The 23,215-nt window shown below is 43.5% G+C and overlaps 1 protein-coding gene across 13 annotated transcripts; it reads right to left on the minus strand.

Moving 5' to 3' along the window:
- Positions 1-18,146: 18,146 nt before the first annotated feature.
- On the minus strand, positions 18,147-23,202 carry LOC135679050 (serine carboxypeptidase-like 51). 13 transcript variants are annotated; one of them, XM_065192433.1, is made up of 13 exons: positions 22,941-23,166; positions 22,748-22,842; positions 22,567-22,674; positions 22,254-22,497; positions 22,122-22,165; positions 21,980-22,047; positions 21,785-21,890; positions 21,519-21,712; positions 21,374-21,443; positions 21,239-21,289; positions 19,628-19,680; positions 19,391-19,529; positions 18,147-18,545 (listed from the first exon to the last, which is right to left on the minus strand). In XM_065192433.1, the coding sequence occupies exons 1-13, from the start codon at positions 23,074-23,076 to the stop codon at positions 18,468-18,470; spliced, it is 1,386 nt and encodes a 461-aa protein (XP_065048505.1). In that variant the 5' UTR covers positions 23,077-23,166; the 3' UTR covers positions 18,147-18,467. The 13 variants fall into 13 exon arrangements, 4 of the variants coding, with proteins under 4 accessions (XP_065048505.1, XP_065048504.1, XP_065048506.1 ...); XM_065192432.1 differs by having other exon boundaries at positions 21,374-21,455; XR_010515151.1 differs by lacking the exon at positions 18,147-18,545 and adding exons at positions 20,051-20,387; positions 20,497-20,559 and having other exon boundaries at positions 19,447-19,529; positions 21,374-21,712; positions 22,941-23,169.
- Positions 23,203-23,215: the final 13 nt, after the last annotated feature.

Consider the following 23,215-nt stretch of genomic DNA (forward strand, 5'->3'; position numbering starts at 1 on the left):
CTCCTTTTGACAGGCTCAGGAGACAACCTTTACAGATCCTTTCTCTCCTCTCTTTACAACTCAAGACTTGAAGAACAGAAGGAGGAGAACTTTAGGACTTTACACAAATTTGAGCTCTTAGAATCACTGAAAAGATCAAGAATTCGGTGTGGATCTGTATCTTTTCAGTGCTGAATGGGTGGGGTATTTATAGGCCCCAACCCAGTTCAAATTTGGAGCTCAAAACGATCAAATCGATCAAATCCCAGAATTCTGGGATCAGGCGATTGCACCTCTTGACTGGAGAGGTGGCACCGCCTGGCAGAGCTCGAAGACTGAGCTCAGGCGATTGCTCCTCTCTGCCAGAGCTCGAAGACTGAGCTCGATGGTTGCATCACCTGGCAGAGCTCGAAGACTGAGCTCGGTGGTTGCACCGCCTGGCAGAGCTCGAAGACTGAGCTCGGTGGTTGCATCACCTGGCAGAGCTCGAGACTGAGCTCAGGCTGATGCACCTCTCTGCCAGAGCTCGAAGACTGAGCTCGGTGGTTGCACCGCCTGGCAGAGCTCGAAACTTGAGCTCTGGCGGTGCTACCTCTTGACAGAGGAGGTTGCACCGCCCAGTCTAGCTCGAAGACTGAGCTCTGGGCGGTTGCACCTCTTGGCTGGGGCGGTTGCACCGCCCAGCCTTGCAGCCCTGGCGGTTGCACCTCCTGGCTGGGGCGGTTGCACCGCCTGGTGCAATCAGGGTCCGAATGGTTCGCTCCATTCGGCCCAATTTGAATCTTTTCAGGGGCCCAATTGCCCCAAGATTAAGCTAATGGGATCACCTCCCATTTTCAAGCTTAATCATCGTGCTAACCACGATTAACTCTAAGACAACTTCTGCAGCTTTGCTCCGATACGTCAATCGCTTCTTCCGGCGAGTTTCCGGCGAACTTCCGTCGATCATCCGATAAACCCTCGGTGATCCTTCTGCGGACATCCGGCATACTCCTGGACTTTGCGACGATCCACTTGGCGAGTTCCGACGAGCTTCGCTTGGCAAGCTTCTGGACTTCTCGGATCTGTTCTCGCTGAACCTCCGACGACCGTCCGAACTTCCGTCGAACTCTCGAACTCCCAACGTGATCATGATCTTGACTCCGGCGCAACACCTGCTGCTTGTCTTACTCTCATCGTAGTTAATCCTGCACAACAAATCAAAACTTCGATCGAGACAATTAATCTTAAGCAATTAACCAAGTTGTCCGACATGTCATTGGTCCCTCGACGCTTCGTCCGATTCTTCGGCGCATCGTCCTCTTCTGCAGCCTATTGCCCAATCGGCCAGTTGACTCCGCAACTCCGATATCCTTGGCACAATACCCGCTCTTCTTGGCCCGATGCCCGAGTCCACGGCCCGAAGCCTTTGTTGGTAAATCATAGGGGGGGCGACATCATATGCGCAGCGGAAGAACAAGAAAACAAAAATCCCCGATTCCCAAAAAGATGTTCATCGTCGTGCGAAGATTGGTGCGCAAAATCCGTAAAAACACAAAACTGCGTATAGAGATTGTGTTACCTAGGGAGATCGTATATCCCTGTTTCCTTGCAGATCCTTAGGAGAGGGTGAAGGAGGTCAAGCGTTCTCCTCTCTAGCGGTGATCCACACAGCAGGGTTGCGACGACGCTCCTCAAAACTCCAGGCCTACTCTGAGGTGGAGAGGGAGAGGAGAATAGGAAGGGTAAGCAAAGACTCTAGCCTATGAGGCTGTGAATCCCTCCTATTTATAGAGATCCCGTGTCAAAACCCTAATGGGTCCTTTCCCTAGTGGGTATTGGATCTGCATCCAATAAGACAAGGGCTCCGTCGGATATTTCATATCCGAACCTCTACTCATCGCAATGCCTACCATATGTGTGTGACCCTCTAGGCCCAATATCGAGCTGGCCGTGAGTCATACCTGTCAGAACTCTTTCTAACTCGGTGAATTATTATCTCTGTAATAATTCACTCGACTCATCGACTACGGAAGTACTAGGCCACTACGCCATAGTCCCCAGACGATACAGGGGAATCCAATCCATTGGACCTGTCTGTCCTCAGTTACCATGTACCTATAGTCCCTCATCCATCTAATATCCCAGAGACCGTATATCGAGCATGGTGCTGTCAGACCCATACGGTTTCTACTCGAGTCTCGCTCTAATCGGATTCTCCCGGAGAACTCTTTCTCTCTCAACCCGAATGACCCTGGCCAGGGATTTGTCTGAGCAAGAACACATGGGATATTCCTCTCATGATACCGAGAGTGGATGATCCTCTATCGACACTCAATAGCCCTCGTAAGGTCGACTACCACTCCCAATGACCAGTTGTACTAGATCTGGGAACAGCCAAACCTATAAGTCTGGTATCAAAGAGTAGAGCACTCATACAGGACATCCTTGGTGTCTCAAGTCTAAGAACCAGATACACCACTAGGACTACGGAATCGTTGTCTGACAATAAGGCATCATCAACCATCCAGCATTCCGTAAGCTGATCAATCAGTGAACTCATTCTCCAATGAGCACCTGTACTGTATCCCTAGTGTCTCTACACGAGCAGCTATGAGACCAGCTGCATCCATCATATGGACGGGTATACAGCACACCAGTCTATCCGGTTATCACGATGTCCCTCTCGAGTAACCTATGACCGGGATTATTTAGGATATGTGTTTAAAGGTGAATCGATCTCATTATCGTGATCTCATCACGATCCGATTCTCATTGCACAAATCCAAGGACATCACAATATATATATGCATTTATGCAATAGTTATAAAGTGATATACGCCAAAATATAATAAGCAAAAAGATTCTGTATCAAGTCACACGTGCCATCACTCACATGATTGGCTTGCTGGGCACCTATGACTAGCAATCTCCCACTTGACCTAAAGCCAATCACCTATGTGTCTGATCCCCATCAGACCCCTGTGACGCTCAAAGACAATCTGAGACAACGGCTTTGTCAGTGGATCTGCAATGTTATCTTCGGATGGAACTCTTTCCACTGCTACATCTCCTCGGGTTACGATCTCTCTGATAAGCTGGAACCTCCTCAGAACACTTCTGATGAGACCCGGGTTCCCTTATTTGAGTAATCACCCCATAGTTGTCGCAATATAAGGAAGTCGACTTGTCGCTATCTGTATCGACTCCCAAATCTGTGATGAACTTCTTCACCCAGACTCCCTCCTTTGCTGCATCTGATGCAGCAATGTACTCCGCCTCTATGGTCGAGTCAGCAGTAGTATCTTGCTTGGAACTCTTCCAGCACACTGCTCCTCCATTCAAGGTGTACACATACCCTGAATTCGACTTGCTATCATCGACATCAGACTGAAAACATGAGTCAGTGAAGCCTTCAACCTTAAGGCTATTACCTCCATTTACTAGTAAAAGATCCTTAGTCCTTCTCAAGTACTTAAGGATACACTTTACTGCTTTCCAGTGCTCCAAGCCTGGCTCCGCCTGATACCTGCTCGTGACACTCAGAGCATGCGCTATATCAGGCCTAGTACATAGCATGGCATACATGATAGACCCTATTGCTGAGGCATAAGGTATCATATCCATGTTCGCCCTTTCTTCTGGAGTCTTTGGGGACATACTCGTAGAAAGCGATATCCCATGTCTCATCGGTATGAGACCTCTCTTGAAATTTTCCATGCCAAACCTTTTGACAATAGTTTCTATGTACCTAGACTGGGATAAGCCAAGCATCCTTTTGGATCTATCTCTATAGATTCTAATCCCCAAGATATAAGATGCTTCTCCTAAGTCCTTCACGGAGAAGTGTCTAGATAACCAAGCCTTTACTGTGGATAGCATTCCTACGTCATTCCCAATGATGAGGATGTCATCCACATATAACACCAAAAAAGGTGATACCGCTCCCACTTACCTTTCTGTATACACAAGGCTCATCTTCGTTCTTAACGAAGTCATAAGATCTGATTGACTCATCAAATCTTATGTTCCAACTTCGGGAAGCTTGCTTTAGTCCATAAATGGATCTAAGCAGCCTACACATCTTATCTGGGCAGTTCTTGGACACGAATCCCTCAGGTTGCATCATATACACCTCCTCCTCCAGGTTCCCGTTGAGGAATGCGGTTTTCACATCCATCTGCCAGATCTCATAATCATAGTGTGCTGCAATAGCCAATAGAATTCTGATGGATTTTAGCATTGCTACGGGTGAGAAAGTTTCGTCGTAGTCAACACCTTGCCTTTGACGATACCCCTTAGCCACTAGCCTTGCTTTATAGGTCTCTACCTTTCCATCTACTCCGATCTTTTTCTTAAAGATCCACTTGCAACCGATGGGTACAATACCTTCGGGTGCATCAACTAGGTTCCAAACCTTATTGGAGTACATAGAATCCATCTCAGAATTCATGGCTTCTTTCCACTTCCCGGAGTCTATACTCATAATAGCCTCCTCGTAGGTCTGAGGATCAATATCCTCTACATCCTTTGCTCTAATATGTCCCACATATCTCTCAGGAGGATGGGATACTCTATCAGACCTGTATAAAGTTGATACTTGTGTATTAGGTACCTGAACAGACTCGAGCTGTAGAGTGGTGCTTGAGCTTGGTTCTCCAACCTCGCTCAATTCTATCATTCTCCCACTGTCTCCGTCAAGAATGTGTTCCTTCTCAAGGAACAATGCTCTCTTAGCTACAAAGACCTTTTGGTCCTCGAGATGATAGAAATAATACCCACAAGTTTCCTTGGGGTATCCCACAAATTTACATCGCCCTGTCCTTGATTCTAACTTATCGGGGTTGTGTCTTTTAACATGGGCAGAGCAGCCCCAAATCTTAACAACCTTAAGATCAGGCTTCTTCCCTTTCCATATCTCATATGGTGTAGATACTACCGACTTAGTTGGAACTCTGTTCAGAAGGTAAGCTGCGGTCTCTAGAGCATATGCCTAGAATAAGATGGGTAGGTCAGCGAAACTAATCATGGACCGTACCATATCTAATAGCGTACGATTCCTCCTTTCAGAGACACCATTGAGCTGAGGTGTATAAGGAGGTGTCCATTGGGATAATATCCCATGGTCCTTGAGGAACTGAGTAAACTCTGTACTTAAGTATTCACCTCCTCGATCTGATCGAAGAGTTTTGATACTCTTTCCAGTCTGGTTCTCCACCTCATTCTTATACTCTCTGAATTTCTCAAAAGCCTCGGACTTGTACTTCATTAAGTACACATATCCATACCTTGAGAAATCATCAGTAAATGTAATGAAGTAGGAGTAACCTCCAATGGCATGAGTTGACATGGGTCCACATACATCACTATGTATGAGTTCCAACAACTCAGTGGCTCTCTCTCCAGTTCCACTAAATGGAGAGTTGGTCAGTTTTCCACGAATGCAAGGCTCACAAGTTGCATATGACACATAGTCGAATGGATCTAGATATCCATCATTTAGCAACTTTTGAATCCTTCTTTCATGGATGTGACCTAGCCTACAATGCCACAGGTATGCACTGTTCAACTCATCTCATTTCCTTTTGGACACATTTATATTCATGATATGTGGAGTGGTGTCTAACATAAATAAACCATTATGCAATGTTCCTTTCGTGATGATCTTATCATCTAATAATATCGAACAACCATTGTTCTCAAAAACAAATTTATATCCACTAACTGTTAAACATGAAATGGAGATAATGTTTTTGATAATAGAAGGAACAAAATAACATGCATCTAATGCAATAAAAGCTCCACTAGGCAGATGTAGGGCGACCTCGCCAACAGCTAATACAGCAACTTTTGCTCCATTACCCATCTTGAGGTCTATCTCGTCTCTCTCTAGTCTCCTAGGCCTTGCCAGAACCTGCAACGAATTGCATATATGATAAGCACTACCGGTATCTAATACCCATGTGTTATCATAAGAGTCTGACAAATGGAGACTGATCATGAATGTACCTGAAGCTTCATCAAGCTTTTGTTTCGCCCTTTCTGCAAGGTACTCTTTGCAGTTTCTCTTCTAGTGCCCATCTTTACCACAGTGGAAGCACTGGCCTTTGTCCTTTGTTGGGTCTTTCTTAGCAACCTTTGCTTTACCTTGTTTGCCCTTGCCCTTTCCCTTCTTAAGGGACCTTTCTGCTTTCCTTTTCTTTCTGGTCTCACCAGTGTAGAGAACTGGCTTCTCTTTCTTAATAGTACTCTCTGCCTCCCTCAACATATTGAGGAGCTCTGGGAGAGTCACCTCAAGCTTGTTCATATTAAAATTCATTATGAATTGTGAAAAGGAATCTGGTAGGGACTGAAGCACAATGTCCACACACAAGTTATCCTCTAGGACCATTCCTAGACCTGTGAGTTTCTCTATCCACTCAATCATCTTTAGGACATGGTTCTGAACCGGTGTCCCCTCAGTCATCCTAGCGCGGAAAAGGCTCTTGGATATCTCATATCGTTGAGTCCTTCCCTGTTCCTCAAACAATTTACGGACATGTAGGAGAATGGATCTGGCATCCATCTTTTCATGTTGTCTCTGTAACTCTGAAGTCATAGAGCCCAACATATAGCACTGAGCAAGAGTGGAGTCATCAATGTACTTCACGTAGCGAGCGATCTCATCCTCGCTTGCCCCTTCTTCGGGCGTAGGCATCACTGTATCAAGGACGTACACGATTTTCTCCGCTGTGAGAACAATTCTCAAGTTACGGAGCCAATCCGTATAATTTGGACCAGTGAGGCGGTTGACATCAAGTATGCCACGTAAGGGATTTGAAAGCGACATTTTCTGAAAATAAAGATGTAGCATAAAATGAATAACATGCAGATTTTGCAAGAAATAAACTATCAAGATATGGACTTCTATCTTAATATGCTCCCACTATTTTATTAACGAGTCACGCGACACCCTCAGCACGTGAAACGGAAGTCTCCGGCAGACTTCTAGTGGGGATCAGGATCCAATCAGCGTCTTAGTGTAACCTCGAGGGACTCGACCAATCACACTAAGCCTAAAAGGTAGACAACTCTTGCCGATCACAACTCCTTGTGATTCCCATCCTGTTCGGCCTCCGAATCACCATGGCCTCGAGGGACTCGACCAACCATGATGCTCGGTTAAGTCAACACCTTCGTTACAAGATGAGTCTGATTTGATGATATACCCTCGAGGGACTCGACCAAGCATATCATGCCCTCAGGTCACCGGTGACATCTCTATGTCGTAAGCAAGATAGCGAATCGCGATATAGGTGAGTCTCGAGGGACTCGACCAACTCAACCTACACCGGGATTCGGTTCCTACTCATAACGATGGAAGGTCACGTGGGTCAATCTAATTGCCTCACGTTTACCGACTTAATATTATCGAGAGATGTTTCTATGATTTGGTCTCCTAATATGACATGTCACACATATGCATATTTAATATATATCTACATCGCATGCAAATATATATACATATCTAGTATGTGTATAAGCAATCACACCAGATGATCATGGACCACAACCTAATATGATTAGGCCCGAGCCAGTAGGCCTAATCACTCACATCAAGATCTATGTGTGCAACGGTGCATCTCCATGCCCTGTGATCGTCCATCTCGTCCTCGTCGGTTTCGTCGACATCTTGATGCATCTCCATGCATCACGATCGTCCGTCTCGTGGGTCCCGCTATGGCATCCACGCTCCCGCTGCGCCTCCTCATGTGATTACAACTTAATCATAGGCACGCAGGCCCGACAATAAACGAGAAATATAATGGAGGTTCGCAGACCTCAATAATAATAATCACAAGTACACACATCACACGGTCCATGATCATCCGTCCACTCATCATACATCACATGTATAAATAATCATCATCATGTAGGACTACTAGATAATAATAAAAATAATAATCAACTAAACCTTTTAATTAATTAATATTTTCTGAAATCAGGGATATATAGGGAATTTCTCAATTCCTAAGGGTATTTTTGTAATTTGGACAAAAGACAGAAACTGGAATTTCTCAAATTCCGAGGGGTAAAACTGTCTTTTGCCCAGAAAACCCTAATTTCCTACTGCCCTTTGCTGCTGCCGTTGCCGCCGCCACCCTGCTGGCGGCGGCCTGTGCGGCGAGGGGCGGGGCGCTGCCCTCGCCTGCGGGTGGCACGCCCGCTGGCAGCGCTGCCGCTGCAGGTGGGCGCCCCCGCGGGCGTCGCCGCCTCCGCGGGCAGTTCTGCCGGCGAGGCAGCGCCCGCAGGCGGTGCTGCCTCGCTAGCGGCCGCCCCTGCGGGGTTTTTGCCCGTGGGAGCAGCGGCCACAGGCGCCGCTGCCCTGCGGTGCCTCAGCCCGCGCTGCTGCCCCGTGGCGCCTCTACCCGCGGGCTCAGCGGCTGTAGGCGCCTCTACCCGCGGGCTGCCAGCCCCGCCGGCCGCAAGCCTGCTGCAAGCAGACCGCCGGCCGGCTGCTGCAGACGCAGCCCCTGCGCTGCACGCACGCAGATCGAGGGCAGCAACTGTTGCTGCCCTTTCTCGCTTTTGCGTCAACGATTTTGACGTCAAAATTCTTCCTAAACACAATATACGCAGTTCAAAACCAATCATTCGCACGAACAACCTGGCTCTGATACCACTGTTGGTAAATCATAGGGGGGGCGACATCATATGCACAGCGGAAGAACAGGAAAACAAAAATCCCCGATTCCCAAAAAGATGTTCATCGTCGTGCGAAGATTGGTGCGCAAAATCCGCAAAAACACAAAACTGCGTATAGAGATTGTGTTACCTAGGGAGATCGTATATCCCTGTTTCCTTGCAAATCCTTAGGAGAGGGTGAAGGAGGTCAAGCGTCCTCCTCTCTAGCGGTGATCCACACAGCAGGGTTGCGACGACGCTCCTCAAAACTCCAGGCCTACTCTGAGGTGGAGAGGGAGAGGAGAATAGGAAGGGCAAGCAAAGACTCTAGCCTATGAGGCTGTGAATCCCTCCTATTTATAGAGATCCCGTGTCAAAACCCTAATGGGTCCTTTCCCTAGTGGGTATTGGATCTGCATCCAATAAGACAAGGGCTCCGTCGGATATCTCATATCCGAACCTCTACTCATCGCAATGCCTACCATATGTGTGTGACCCTCTAGGCCCAATATCGAGCTGGCCGTGAGTCATACCTGTCAGAACTCCTTCTAACTCAGTGAATTATTATCTCTGTAATAATTCACTCGACTCATCGACTACGGAAGTACTAGGCCACTACGCCGTAGTCCCCAGACGATACAGGGGAATCCAATCCATTGGACCTGTCTGTCCTCAGTTACCATGTACCTATAGTCCCTCATCCATCTAATATCCCAGAGACCGTATATCGAGCATGGTGCTGTCAGACCCATACGGTTTCTACTCGAGTCTCGCTCTAATCGGATTCTCCCGGAGAACTCTTTCTCTCTCAACCCGAATGACCCTGGCCAGGGATTTGTCTGAGCAAGAACACATGGGATATTCCTCTCATGATACCGAGAGTGGATGATCCTCTATCGACACTCAATAGCCCTCGTAAGGTCGACTACCACTCCCAATGACCAGCTGTACTAGATCTGGGAACAGCCAAACCTATAAGTCTGGTATCAAAGAGTGGAGCACTCATACAGGACATCCTTGGTGTCTCAAGTCTAAGAACCAGATACACCACTAGGACTACGGAATCGTTGTCTGACAATAAGGCATCATCAACCATCCAGCATTCCGTAAGCGGATCAATCAGTGAACTCATTCTCCAATGAGCACCTGTACTGTATCCCTAGTGTCTCTACACGAGCAGCTATGAGACCAGCTGCATCCATCATATGGACGGGTATACAGCACACCAGTCTATCCGGTTATCACGATGTCCCTCTCGAGTAACCTATGACCGGGATTATTTAGGATATGTGTTTAAAGGTGAATCGATCTCATTATCGTGATCTCATCACGATCCGATTCTCATTGCACAAATCCAAGGACATCACAATATATATATGCATTTATGCAATAGTTATAAAGTGATATACGCCAAAATATAATAAGCAAAAAGATTCTGTATCAAGTCACACGTGCCATCACTCACGTGATTGGCTTGCTGGGCACCTATGACTAGCAGCCTTTTGTCGATACGTCGACCGATCCACCGGCCCGACGTCCAATCTTCTGACATGTTCCTTCGGCACAACATGATTTTCCTGCTTTAATTGTCTCATCCTGATCGAAGCATCCTGCGTCACTCAAAACGCAGATTAAATCATAAACATATATCAAGTAGTTTCATCATCAAAATACGAGATTCAACAATCTCCCCCTTTTTGATGATGACAACCACTTGATGACGGAGTTAAACTTAACTCCCGGAGTTTAAACAAACTCCCCCTATCAATATGCCATATTGATAGAACCTTGAATTCAAACTGAATTCAAGTCATTGCAATATTCATCATGAATACTTGCAATACGTCAACATGAACATATGCATAAACTTATGCATCACATGTCATGTCATCAACATACTTTCATCAACATACTTCTCCCCCTTTGTCATCAACAAAAAGGAGAAGTATCACAATCAAGTGTTTGTGTGTGATATTGGTTCAACTCTTTGCATGAAAATCATAATATTAAGTTTTATCATCATGCAATCTTGTAGCTAGAAGATTTAGCAAGTGTTACATCATGCTTAGAACATTCATGCTATCAAGTTTTAGATATGCAAGTTTTATAGCATATAAGATATCACTTTTGGTAATGTTCAAGATAGCAAGTTCTACATCATGCAAGCTAGCAATTTAGAGATGTTCAAGAAGGCAACTCTTGCTTCTTGAAAATTTTTCTCACTTTGCTAGATGCGCAAGTTAGCATTTTTGCCTCTTGAGATAGGCAAGATAGCACATTTGCTTCTTTTGAGATAGCAACTTTTGCTTCTCTTTAGACCAACAAGCTAGCAATACACAAGTTTCACAATGTATAAGCTAGCAAAAATTTCGAAAGCAAATGCAAGATAGCTTTCTTGTGTAAGCTCATGATTCTTGCTTCCTATTGCAATATGCAAATTGCAAGTTTTGCTTCTTGAGATATTCAAGATAGTGATGTTCATGAAGACAATTTTTCTTCTTGAAATAAGCAAGTTAGCAATCTTTGCTACTTAAAATAGGCAAGCTAGCAATCAAGTTTTTGCATCTTCTGACTTGTACAAGCTAGCTATCTCCCCCTTTGTCATTGTAAAAAAGAAAGAGAGAATACAGTTTTGTAGTTCTCTTTTCCTTTTACAACGATTTCAAAATCATGACAAATGATGAATAATCAAGTTATGAATGTCAAGATAATTTTTCATCATGAATATTTTATCATTGCATGCATCATTATCATAAATTGAAGTATTACATGCATGATATCATATCACCATTCATAATTACATTAATATTTCAATATAACAATTTCTTCTCAAAATGTGTAACTTGGCACTCATAGCATTTTAAATCATGATTTACATCATATGCAATACATCACATCATAATTAGAAAGCACAAGTATTGCATGCATAATTGTACATCATAAATGTTTCATATCATGATGGTATCAATTTTGTCAAATTATATCCTACCATGCATGATCAAAACTTCTCCCCATTTTATCATTGAAAACAAGAAGAAAGTAGGGGGTAGAGCATAAAAGTGTTAAATATTTCAATCATTTCAAGGCATTTATATCATAGATCAAGTCATGATTCGTAATTCATCATAAAGCAGATTAGTTTTCAATCATCACATAAGGCATTTAAGGAATTTTTGAAATATAGGAGAATGATTAAATTAAGCATACAATGTTTCAATCCAATTCAAGTCATGAATATCAATGCTTTCATATTGTGAGTATCAATTCATGAATACCACAAGATATTATTTGTGACTTCAATTTTGCAAGATCAAGATTATGATTTAGATAAAACTTATTCAAATCAAATCATTAACTTGAAATTCATAATCAAGTCATTAAAATTAATTTCGAGATTCACAAAATATCATGAAATCATTAATCTCGATCAGATGGGAAAAGCATTTTATTAAGAGATTCTTTTTCATCTAAGCATGCCTTAGTCTTTATATGCCAAATTAAGATAAGCATGAAAGTTCAAGACATAAGGCAAATAAATCTTGTATTATGAAATATATGATATCAAGGCTCATGATTCATTCGAAAAGATATAGTACAAAGAGCAACTTGAAACATTCTTATCAAGATCACATTTTAAAATATTCCAAGTTTCAATATATCAATATGACACTTCATTGAATTGCATTTCATTTGAAGAACTCCTTTTTGATAAATGTAGGGAGCATAATGAACGATCTTGATTTATAAAGAGCTTTATGTTATCAAGATCATGATTTTAATAATTATTCTCTTTAGCAAAGAATCACAAAAGCACTTTATTTTTGCATAAGAAATCACATTGTGTTATGATTTATAAATTTTTTTTTTTTTGCACACGAATCATAGGAGATATGAATGTGAAACAAATCTTTGCAAGCAAAAACACTATCATTCATATTTCAAGATAGAGTTTATAAGCATGAATCATTTCATCAAATCCATTTTAGAAAAATATTTTTCATAAGTGTATGAGAAAATCCGATTGTTAGGATACCAATTGTTAAGTGAATCCGAAAATGAAATTAACACTTTCATATATTCAAACATGATTTTTGCTATAGATCTTGAAATTAAGTCAAGAAGATCAAACAAGCTCATGATCATGGATAACTTAAAATCACATGCATAAAATTGTTAATAACCATTTCATATTACATCTTTATGCATTACTTTAAATCAAACGTGATTTCATTCAACAATGTTAATCAAACACGATACACATTATTACTTCTTAACCATGATCAAAATCATTTTGTTTGTTTATCATAAAATATGTAATATTATTTTCAAAATTATCAGCATGATCACAATTTTTGTATTTTTATTTTTAAACATGTAATTTTCAAGAAAATTAATTCTAAACTAAAAAAGAAAATATATCATGAAAGCATCAAGTAATTTCAAAATAAACCAAAGGCATTTTAATTACCTCAACGTCGTAGGCTGGTAAGGCGTATTTTGTCGCCTCGCTTTTGTTGACTTTCTCGTCTTCAGATGAGCTCGATTCATCCCAATTTTTGTTCTTCTTCTTGTGTTTAAAGCAAGTAGTTCCATTCTTTTTGCTTTTTAATTTTTGTTTCATTTGTAGTTTAAGTTCACCATCACTTGAGCTTATGCTCGAGTGGTCTTCAAATGTTCTATGTCCCAAATCCTTCCTGTTCTTTGGAAGGTGGTTCTCAAGTTCTTCACGTGCATTGCACGTCATTTCATATGTGATCAATGAACCAATTAGTTCTTCAAGTGGAAATTGGTTCAAGTTTTTCGATTCTTGAATAGCAGTTACTTTTGAATCCCAAGTTTTAGAAAGTGAGCGCAAAACTTTGTTAACGAGTTCAAAATCCGAAAAGCTTTTACCAAGTGATTTTAAACCATTGACGACATCCGTAAAACGGGTGTACATGTCAACAACGGTTTCGCTTGGTTTCATATGAAAAAGCTCGAAATCAAGCAGTAAAATATTAACTTTCGAGTCTTTGACTCTACTAGTTCCCTCGTGCGTGATTTCAAGAGTGCGCCAAATATCGAAAGCCGTTTCGCACAAAGAAACCCGATTGAACTCATTTTTGTCCAAAGCGCAAAATAAGGCATTCATAGCCTTTGCGTTTAAAGAAAAATACTTTTTCTCCAAATCCGACCATTCGTTCATCGGTTTGGAGGGAAGTTGAAAACCATTTTCAATGATACTCCATAAATCCAGATTTAGAGAAATCAAGAAAACTCTCATTCGAGTTTTCCAATAAGTGTAGTCCAATCCGTTAAAGAACGGTGGACGAAAGACCGAAAAGCCCTCTTGAAGAGTCATTTCTCTCGGGTGTAAATCCGAAATGAGAAATACCCCGCTCTGATACCAATTGTTAGGATCGAGAGCACTAAGAGGGGGGGGGTGAATTAGTGCAGCGGAAATCTTACAGCGATTTAAAAACCGAAAGCTGCGTTCGTCCGAAAAAAATCGATTTCGATATAAAAGCAGAATCACAGTGCAGTTTGCGTCTAAGCGCAGTTTTGCGTCTAAGCGCAGTTTGCGTCTAAACACAGTTTGCGTCTAAGCGCAGTTTGCGTCTAAGCACAGTTTGCGTCTAAGCGCAGTTTACGTCTAAACTCAGTTTTACGTTCAAACGCAGTTTTACGTCCAAACGCAGTTTTACGTCCAAACGCAGTTTTACGTCTAAACGCAGTTTTGCGTCTAAACGCAGTTTTGCGTCTAAACGCAGTTTTACGTCTAAACGCAGTTTTACGTCTGAACGCAGTTTTGCGTCTAAACGCAGTTTTACGTCTAAACGTAATTTTACGTCTAAATGTAGTTTTGCGTCTAAAAGCAGTTTTGAACCTTGAAAAGCGTTTTACGTAGAAAGCAATTTGCAGTTATAAATGGAATCCGAATGTAAGCGAAAACTGCAGTGTGAAGATCGTACGAAAACACGATTTACGTTTGAATGCAGATTCTGAAAGATCAGAGCTTAGAAACTTGTTCGTGAAGGCGCAGAGGGCAGTAGCAATGTAGGAGGTTTGCAGTAATGATAAAGTGCTCAAGGTAAAAGCAAACCAGAGATTTAGAGTGGTTCGGTCAGTCTTGACCTACTCCACTTTTGGCTTCCTCCTCCGACGAGGTCACCGACGTCAACTAGCTGCCTTCCTTCAATGGGCGAAGGCTAACTGCCCTTTTATAGTTTCTCTCCTTTTGACAGGCTCAGGAGACAACCTTTACAGATCCTTTCTCTCCTCTCTTTACAACTCAAGACTTGAAGAACAGAAGGAGGAGAACTTTAGGACTTTACACAAATTTGAGCTCTTAGAATCACTGAAAAGATCAAGAATTCGGTGTGGATCTGTATCTTTTCAGTGCTGAATGGGTGGGGTATTTATAGGCCCCAACCCAGTTCAAATTTGGAGCTCAAAACGATCAAATCGATCAAATCCCAGAATTCTGGGATCAGGCGGTTGCACCTCTTGACTGGAGAGGTGGCACCGCCTGGCAGAGCTCGAAGACTGAGCTCAGGCGATTGCTCCTCTCTGCCAGAGCTCGAAGACTGAGCTCGATGGTTGCATCACCTGACAGAGCTCGAAGACTGAGCTCGGTGGTTGCACCGCTTGGCAGAGCTCGAAGTCTGAGCTCGGTGGTTGCATCACCTGGCAGAGCTCGAAACTGAGCTCAGGCTGATGCACCTCTCTGCCAGAGCTCGAAGACTGAGCTCGGTGGTTGCATCACCTGGCAGAGCTCGAGACTGAGCTCAGGCTGATGCACCTCTCTGCCAGAGCTCGAAGACTGAGCTCGGTGGTTGCACCGCCTGGCAGAGCTCGAAACTTGAGCTCTGGCGGTGCTACCTCTTGACAGAGGAGGTTGCACCGCCCAGTCTAGCTCGAAGACTGAGCTCTGGGCGGTTGCACCTCTTGGCTGGGGCGGTTGCACCGCCCAGCCTTGCAGCCCTGGCGGTTGCACCTCCTGGCTAGGGCGGTTGCACCGCCCAGCCTCGCAGCCCTGGCGGTTGCACCTCCTGGCTGGGGCGGTTGCACCGCCTGGTGCAATCAGGGTCCGAATGGTTCGCTCCATTCGGCCCAATTTGAATCTTTTCAGGGGCCCAATTGCCCCAAGATTAAGCTAATGGGATCACCTCCCATTTTCAAGCTTAATCATCGTGCTAACCACGATTAACTCTAAGACAACTTCTGCAGCTTTGCTCCGATGCGTCAATCGCTTCTTCCGGCGAGTTTCCGGCGAACTTCCGTCGATCATCCGATAAACCCTCGGTGATCCTTCTGCGGACATCCGGCATACTCCTGGACTTTGCGACGATCCACTTGGCGAGTTCCGACGAGCTTCGCTTGGCAAGCTTCTGGACTTCTCGGATCTGTTCTCGCTGAACCTCCGACGACCGTCCGAACTTCCGTCGAACTCTCGAACTCCCAACGTGATCATAATCTTGACTCCGGCGCAACACCTGCTGCTTGTCTTACTCTCATCGTAGTTAATCCTGCACAACAAATCAAAACTTCGATCGAGACAATTAATCCTAAGCAATTAACCAAGTTGTCCGACATGTCATTGGTCCCTCGACGCTTCGTCCGATTCTTCGGCGCATCGTCCTCTTCTGCAGCCTATTGCCCAATCGGCCAGTTGACTCCGCAACTCCGATATCCTTGGCACAATACCCGCTCTTCTTGGCCCGATGCCCGAGTCCACGGCCCGAAGCCTTCTATCGATACGTCGACCGATCCACCGGCCCGACGTCCAATCTTCTGACATGTTCCTTCGGCACAACATGATTTTCGTGCTTTAATTGTCTCATCCTGATCGAAGCATCCTGCGTCACTCAAAACGCAGATTAAATCATAAACATATATCAAGTAGTTTCATCATCAAAATACGAGATTCAACAGACACAATCTTCAAGATTACCGCCTGACATAATCTTCTGACATGTGGTATCGCTCAGACTTGACGGTGGTACTGTTCAGACTGTGTCAGGCGGTCGTACTGCCCAGTGTCAGTTCTGTAGGCGGTGGTACCACCCAACATGCCCAGCACAGGCAATGGTACCGCCTAGCACAGGCGGTGGTACCACCAATACTCGGAAAATCCGGAATGAGACCTTTTTTAGCTCCAAGTTTGAAGTCATTTGGGGTCTATAAATACCCTAGCTATTCCTGTATGAAGTAGCAAGAATTGAGCATGAAATTTAGTTGAAAAAGGGGGAAAGAAAAATTGGAAAACTCTCTTAGGATTTAGAGTCCCTTCTTCCTAGTATTTAGAAAGTTCTTTTAAAGGGAGAAGTGAGGTCTAAGAAAGAGAGGTCGTAAGGGTTTTCTCCTAAACCCGTGAAAAGGAAAAAGAGTGTAAAAGGGTAGTTGATCTTCATCCATTGAAGGAAGATCATTAATATCTTTCTAAAATAGGTTTAATCGAAACGAAGATTTTTGAACCGATGATGTTTTTATCTGCTACATTAATTCACCTCCCTCCCCTGTTAGTGCCTACTCGTTCCTAACATAATATTCATAAGAATCCAAAAGTGTTTAGCTATCTTAATTAATAAATAATTCTTGTATATTATCAAAATTTGTAAGTGCTTATTTTGAGAGACACAAGTAGATTAAATTTTGTATAATTAATATTCTTAAGAATCCAAAATTGTTTAGCTATCTTAATTGAAAAATAATTCTTACATGTTATAGATCAAAACTTATGAGTTCATGTTTTGAGAGACACAATCAATTAGATTAAAATTTAAGTAATGAATGTTCATAAGAAACCAAAAATATTTAGCTACTTTAATTAATAAATAATTCTTGGATGTTGTCTATCAAAACTTGGGAGTGCTAGTTTTGAGAGACACAATCAATTAGATTAAATTTTGTGCAAGTAATATTCATAAGAATCCAAAAATGGTTTGCTATCATAATTGATAAATAATTCTTGCATGTTTTCGATGGAAACTTGTGAGTGCTTGTTTTGAGAGACACAATCGATTAAATTTTGTGCAAGTAATATTCTTAAGAATCCAAAGTGTTTAGATATCTTAATTGATAAATAATTCATTGCAATGTCCTAAATTGGAATCTTAGTTATTAGTTGGACGAAGATATCTTGAATTAATTGGAAAAGATCAGTTAACAAATTCTTGGAATGAACCCTTTGTCAAAAAACAAAAAAAAAAAGGAAGATCTTAATTAAATCATAAGAAAGAGATCATGTGATATTGCTTTTAAGAACTTCCAACTTAAATAAACCCTTTGTATGTATGTATACTCACTCAATATGGGGTGGTTTCAGATTCCGGCAAATCACAAACTTCCAAATTAAATGGATCCTTTATATGTATGTATTGTATACTCGATTTTGGGCAGCCAATCATAAACAAGAGAGACTGTATGCACTATGAATCATCTGGTGATGCAATTTAGGACCACTGGTTAAAAACCATATACCCAACCAACCCCTGGTAAGTAATATTGACACTAAAAACATTTCAGATTTTTCTTGCAATGGATAGGAGGAATCATAAGGCACTCTCGAAGAAAGAAATGTTCATGACAATTGTGGTGTCACAGTGCAGTCCCTTTAATACTATCTATCACTCTGGGACCAGTGATGGATGGGACCTACCACCACCATTTCCCTTTGACCTGTGTCCTAAATGTACAGCCTGAAACCCACCACCACAACATGAATGATGTCATTCGAGCTGCCCTCGTCTCACCTTCTCTCATCCAAAAACACCCAGTAAGATGCAGATGGAAAGAACTTTCTCCAAGCCATAAATACTGTTATTGTGTGTCCATCGGCAAGTCGGGGAAAGCTGTTCCCGTTTCTAGGAAGGACCAGCAGGAGGAGACCGGGTGATGTCGGCAATCATCTTCAGTGAAACACAAGGCTGGTCCACCGGCACCTGCACAAAAGTAGAGGTCTCACCACTGTTTCAATGGTTAAAATGATCTCAGCATCGTTTCCAAGGTGTACTCAGGAAAAAGTTGTGGTCTGTCCTTGCATGCTGTTCCTCCTCGACGAACTTCCCACTCCCAACAATTGTAGGAAGTGATCGGTCTCACATGTTAGAGAGTGTGAACGTCGAATTCACCGACCGACTGCTCAGCCTTAAAGATCAGAACAAGATGCCTTTCTAAGATAAAGCATCCGACTTGCAGCCGGGGACACCATGGTCGAGTGGAAGATTACCACGAGCGACCAAGAAGAAAGGCCAAGGCCAAAGGCCAGCACAGCAGAAAATGATACATGCAGATTGCAGAGACCAGTACAAAAGATCTTGGACTGTTTTCTTCGGAGACATGGTGGTGATCGTTCATGGTGTGCTTCCTCATGGATGCCTACTCTTTTTCTTCTGGACACAAAATATGCATCCTTTTGGTTCATTCCTAAATGCATTGATCTTGCAATTTCGGTGATTGATAAGTGCTGTCAAACACGTTCATATGCTCACTCTGAGGTGAAAGTGGGTGTGGTCTCAGTTACATCACGAGAAGAGGCCAACATGTTGTAAAGTGAAGATCTATAAATCAATCTATAATGTTTCTCCTGATCTTGTTTTGCTTTCATGGATGGTAATATTTTTGGTGCACATCAAAATACCAACCCTTGTGATTTCTACAGTAAGACTTTTTTTTCTTTTTTCTCCTTTCTTCAGTGATTGTTGTTGTTGTTGTTGTTGTTGTTTTCAACTAGGAACTAACTATTCCTAGCATATAAAAATGGTGATGATGAATGAAGAACACTCACAAAATGCCCTGCTCCGAGGATCCAGTAGAAGTGCAAGTTCTGATAAGATTTAAGGAAGCCTTTGGTGACTCCCACTTCCTCGCTGCTGCAGTATATAGGCTTTCTATCCATGCTGTTAAAGTTCTTCAGCCCATCCCATCTGAACAACAAGAAAAAAATAAAAATAAGGTATACATTTTTCCAGGTGGAAATCATCGGAGAAAAGAGGAAGGATTACAAGTGGTTTAGGATGCTCACTTGAGCTTCTGAACCCATGCTTCAGTGCCCTTGGTTGCACAAATCAGATCAACCTTCACAAAGAGGAAGAACCCACCAACATACATCAGTCACAAGAAAATATTACAGTTTCTTTTTCTTCTTCTTCTTGGAAAAATAAGGCTGGTTTGATATTGACAAAATTAACAGATACAGATTGCTTTTCATGGACTTTTTTTTATTTTTTATTTTTATAGATGGAAAAAAAGAAAAAAGATGACTACAGTTGACCTAACTTCAGTACTAGTGACATATCATTTTGATTTGAATCATTGAACAAAGTCCAATTTGTGGGACCCATGAATTGCTGTTGGATACTACTGTTGAGAATTCTTACTCATCAATCAATAAACTCGGGGTTAGTTTCTATTATAATCATACCAAAGGGTGTACGTACCCCCTTACCTTCCTTCCTTCCGTGGGAGGAGTCCGTCGACGTAGAATCTGGATAGGGTTGGTTGATGTACTCATCCTTACCTTTTTTATAACCAAAGGGAAGAGGGTGTACCCCTTCCTTCCTTCCTTCCTTCCTTCCTTCGTGGTGAGGATTCCTATTACAAGTTCCACGTCTATGTCGAGCACTAGTGTCTTTGGCAAGCACAAAAAACCAGAAGAGGTTGTCTTCCGCCCGCCTTGTCTCTCTCCATCTTTCTTCGGCTATTACAATTTCTCTTGCGCTTGACCTAAGGTTGCTTGTTCTCTATGCATCTGATGATGTTGAACTACGGCCCTGCATTCATGGCTACGGTACAGGACAAGAAAATACCGATACCTTATGTTAAGAAGAAAAAGAGTACCAGCCAGCCAGCCAGCCAGCCAGCCAGCCACATTCACTACATCTTTTAGCTTACTCCAAAACAGATTGTATCTTATTTGCGCAACCGACAAATTCATGTGTGTGTAGAGTGTCTCTTCTGCAGAGAAAGAAACAAAGAGAGCTTCATAAATTGGTCAATCAAGACATTGTACTTCCCCCCCTAAACAACATCATCAGATTTCAGTGTTCTTCAGGACAAACTGCTAAACGTAGCTTGACATGCTGTAAACTTAGTTGTGCTGTTCGTATGGTTTGGTACCAGTAGAAGATCATGTAAAATCTTCTTAGACCTCTCTCTAACTTGTTTTGTTTGACCACAGTATTTAGAGGTCTTCTTTCAACATGCCTACATCAATATTTCACTCTAATAATCTTTCTCTCTGGTAATTAATGAGTGGTCTTCGACCTGGTACATCTCAACCAGTGTTTAACCTGCAACCTATGTCGGCCACATTTGGTTTTGTTCAAGTTGGAATCATCCCCTACGAAATTGGCCAAACAGAAGAGTTCCAGTAGAAGATGACAACCAGAAGCATGCAGGGAACACAAAAGGCATTCACTTTGTTCGGCCCACAAAAAAGTAGCTAGAACTATGTTTAACCACATCAGTGTGTTTCTATCCACCTCTAATTGGCCCCATTACAGCAACTGGAGGGTTCAATGGATATCAGCATTTCAAGTTGAATCCAAGTAGACCAGGTTGAGCTTTTTTGTTTTTAGGATCACTAAGTGAACACCAAAATGTAACGAGGAAATGGCGTGTTATGCATCCATACCTGTCCATTATAGATGGTGACATTGATTCCCAGGGAAAGGAGCTCATCAACCTGTAGCAGTAGTTAGCATGCAAAGGAACATGATTAATCTGTGTAGTTGCCGCAGAATCTAGTTTAATGGTATAATAAGGCTACCTCATTGATTCTTGGCTTCATGAAATCATTCGAGAGTGAATCAAAGACGAGGCCAGATTGCCCTCCCCAGCTGTTCAGCAAACTTAGTCCAAGAGAATTGATTGTCTGTTTTCCTCGGAATCGATCGTAAAATGAAATGACATACCTAACATTCTTTGGAATGATCTTCAGCTTTTCCTTGATCAAACCATTCATGAGACCTGAAATGTCAGGAGAGGTGGAAGCCTTTGAGCTCAGGTAGGTCGGGTACATCTTCAATGATAGCTTCTGCGATGCTTCAGCTGCTGCTGTCAGTGAAACTGGATCGCTCCCAGAATCCAACAAGAAGTTGTAGAAATCCTGGAAATGTGTTTGAGTAGTAGTGATTAGAATGAACTGATCTCCGTGATTTCGGGATTGAAGACTACTTACGACATCGTTACTGCTTGTGACAATGAACTCCTCCAGCTCGCCCCATGAGTTCGTGGCATCACCGTACTGCTCCTTCTTTATCTCTTCTCTGATCTTCTCGGCCATGCTGATATGTGATACACGCCAGAATTAGATGGTTTCTGCCGCAGGTAGGCAATTCTGATGGCTAGAGAGAGAGAGAGAGAGAGAGACTACATGCTTGATTTCTCTGCATCTATGATGTCAATTCTTGAGAGATCGAGAAGCAGAGGCGCCCACGATAGCTGCATGCGTGAAGTTACGAGAAGCAGATCATGAATGGCATCCAAAATGGTCGTAGAAAGCTGAGAAAACTTGCCACGAAATCTTCAGGTGAGATCCAGCTATCTCCCAATGCAACACCTGCTTGCACACATCAACTCGATCACAGATCGGATCTGTCCTGATCTTTCAGGGAAGGTGGAGGAGGATGAGAGAGTGAGAGAGGTACCTCCGAGGTTGAGCTTCAATTCTCCAGCCCTGATGGCTTGGGCGATCGACAAGCCTGCGGTCACGGCGAACTTTCCTCCGTAAGACTCTGCCACGATGAACAGTGGGCTGTTCTGCCATGACGACGCCTGCTCATGGTAGAGATTCTTCAGAAGGGTGGTCAGATCCGCGGCTGCCTCCCAATCACTCTTCACGAAGAGGCTCTCGTCCTCCACAAAACTGTATCCCGTGCCCACCGGATTGTCCTGCGATTCCCAAGGATCCGATGGAAGTCACAGCAGCTCAATGATCGTTGGGAATGACGGGAGGCTCACCACAAAGAGAAGGTCGGCCTTCTGCAGCCATGTCGTACTCCGAGGCTGTAGATTGGCATCCACGGGCCCAATCTCCTGGAAGTTACCGATCCCGACGCCCGAGCCGCCCTTGCGTAATGCAAACCGAACGTAAGAAGCAGAGTTGGCATCACGAAGCAGGGGTGGTTGAGAAGAGGCTTACAGGTCCTCCCTGCAACCACAGCACGGTCGGCCATGGAGCGGAACCGTTGTCGACTCGTTGCGGGCTCCGGTAAAGCCACCAGAACATGTGCGCTCCTGCGCATGCAAACGAGTAGCATTACTTAAGCTCCATAGGGTGAGATGAGGTAGGAGACTGACGCGCCTGGGTTGGGAGGCGGAGATAGAAGGATTACTCGGTCGGACTTGGACGTAACCCCACTCCTCGGATCCATCGGCGGTGCGGGCGGCATCGACCAGGAGAAGAGAGAGAGAAGAAGAGAAGAGGAGGGGGAGGAGGAGGAGGAGGAGGAGGAGGGGAGAGATTGGCATGAGGGAGGAAGGAAAGGAAGGGCAGGGGGAGACACAGGGCTGGGCGATGTGAGATGGACAGAGGGAATTGGGAGGGGGAGGGGGGTATGGGATGCACACAGGTAAGGCAGCTGTAGAAGGGCACGGGGAAACTTAATGC

The sequence above is a fragment of the Musa acuminata genome, chromosome BXJ1-7, assembly GCF_036884655.1.
Source record: "Musa acuminata AAA Group cultivar baxijiao chromosome BXJ1-7, Cavendish_Baxijiao_AAA, whole genome shotgun sequence".
NCBI lineage: Eukaryota > Viridiplantae > Streptophyta > Magnoliopsida > Zingiberales > Musaceae > Musa > Musa acuminata.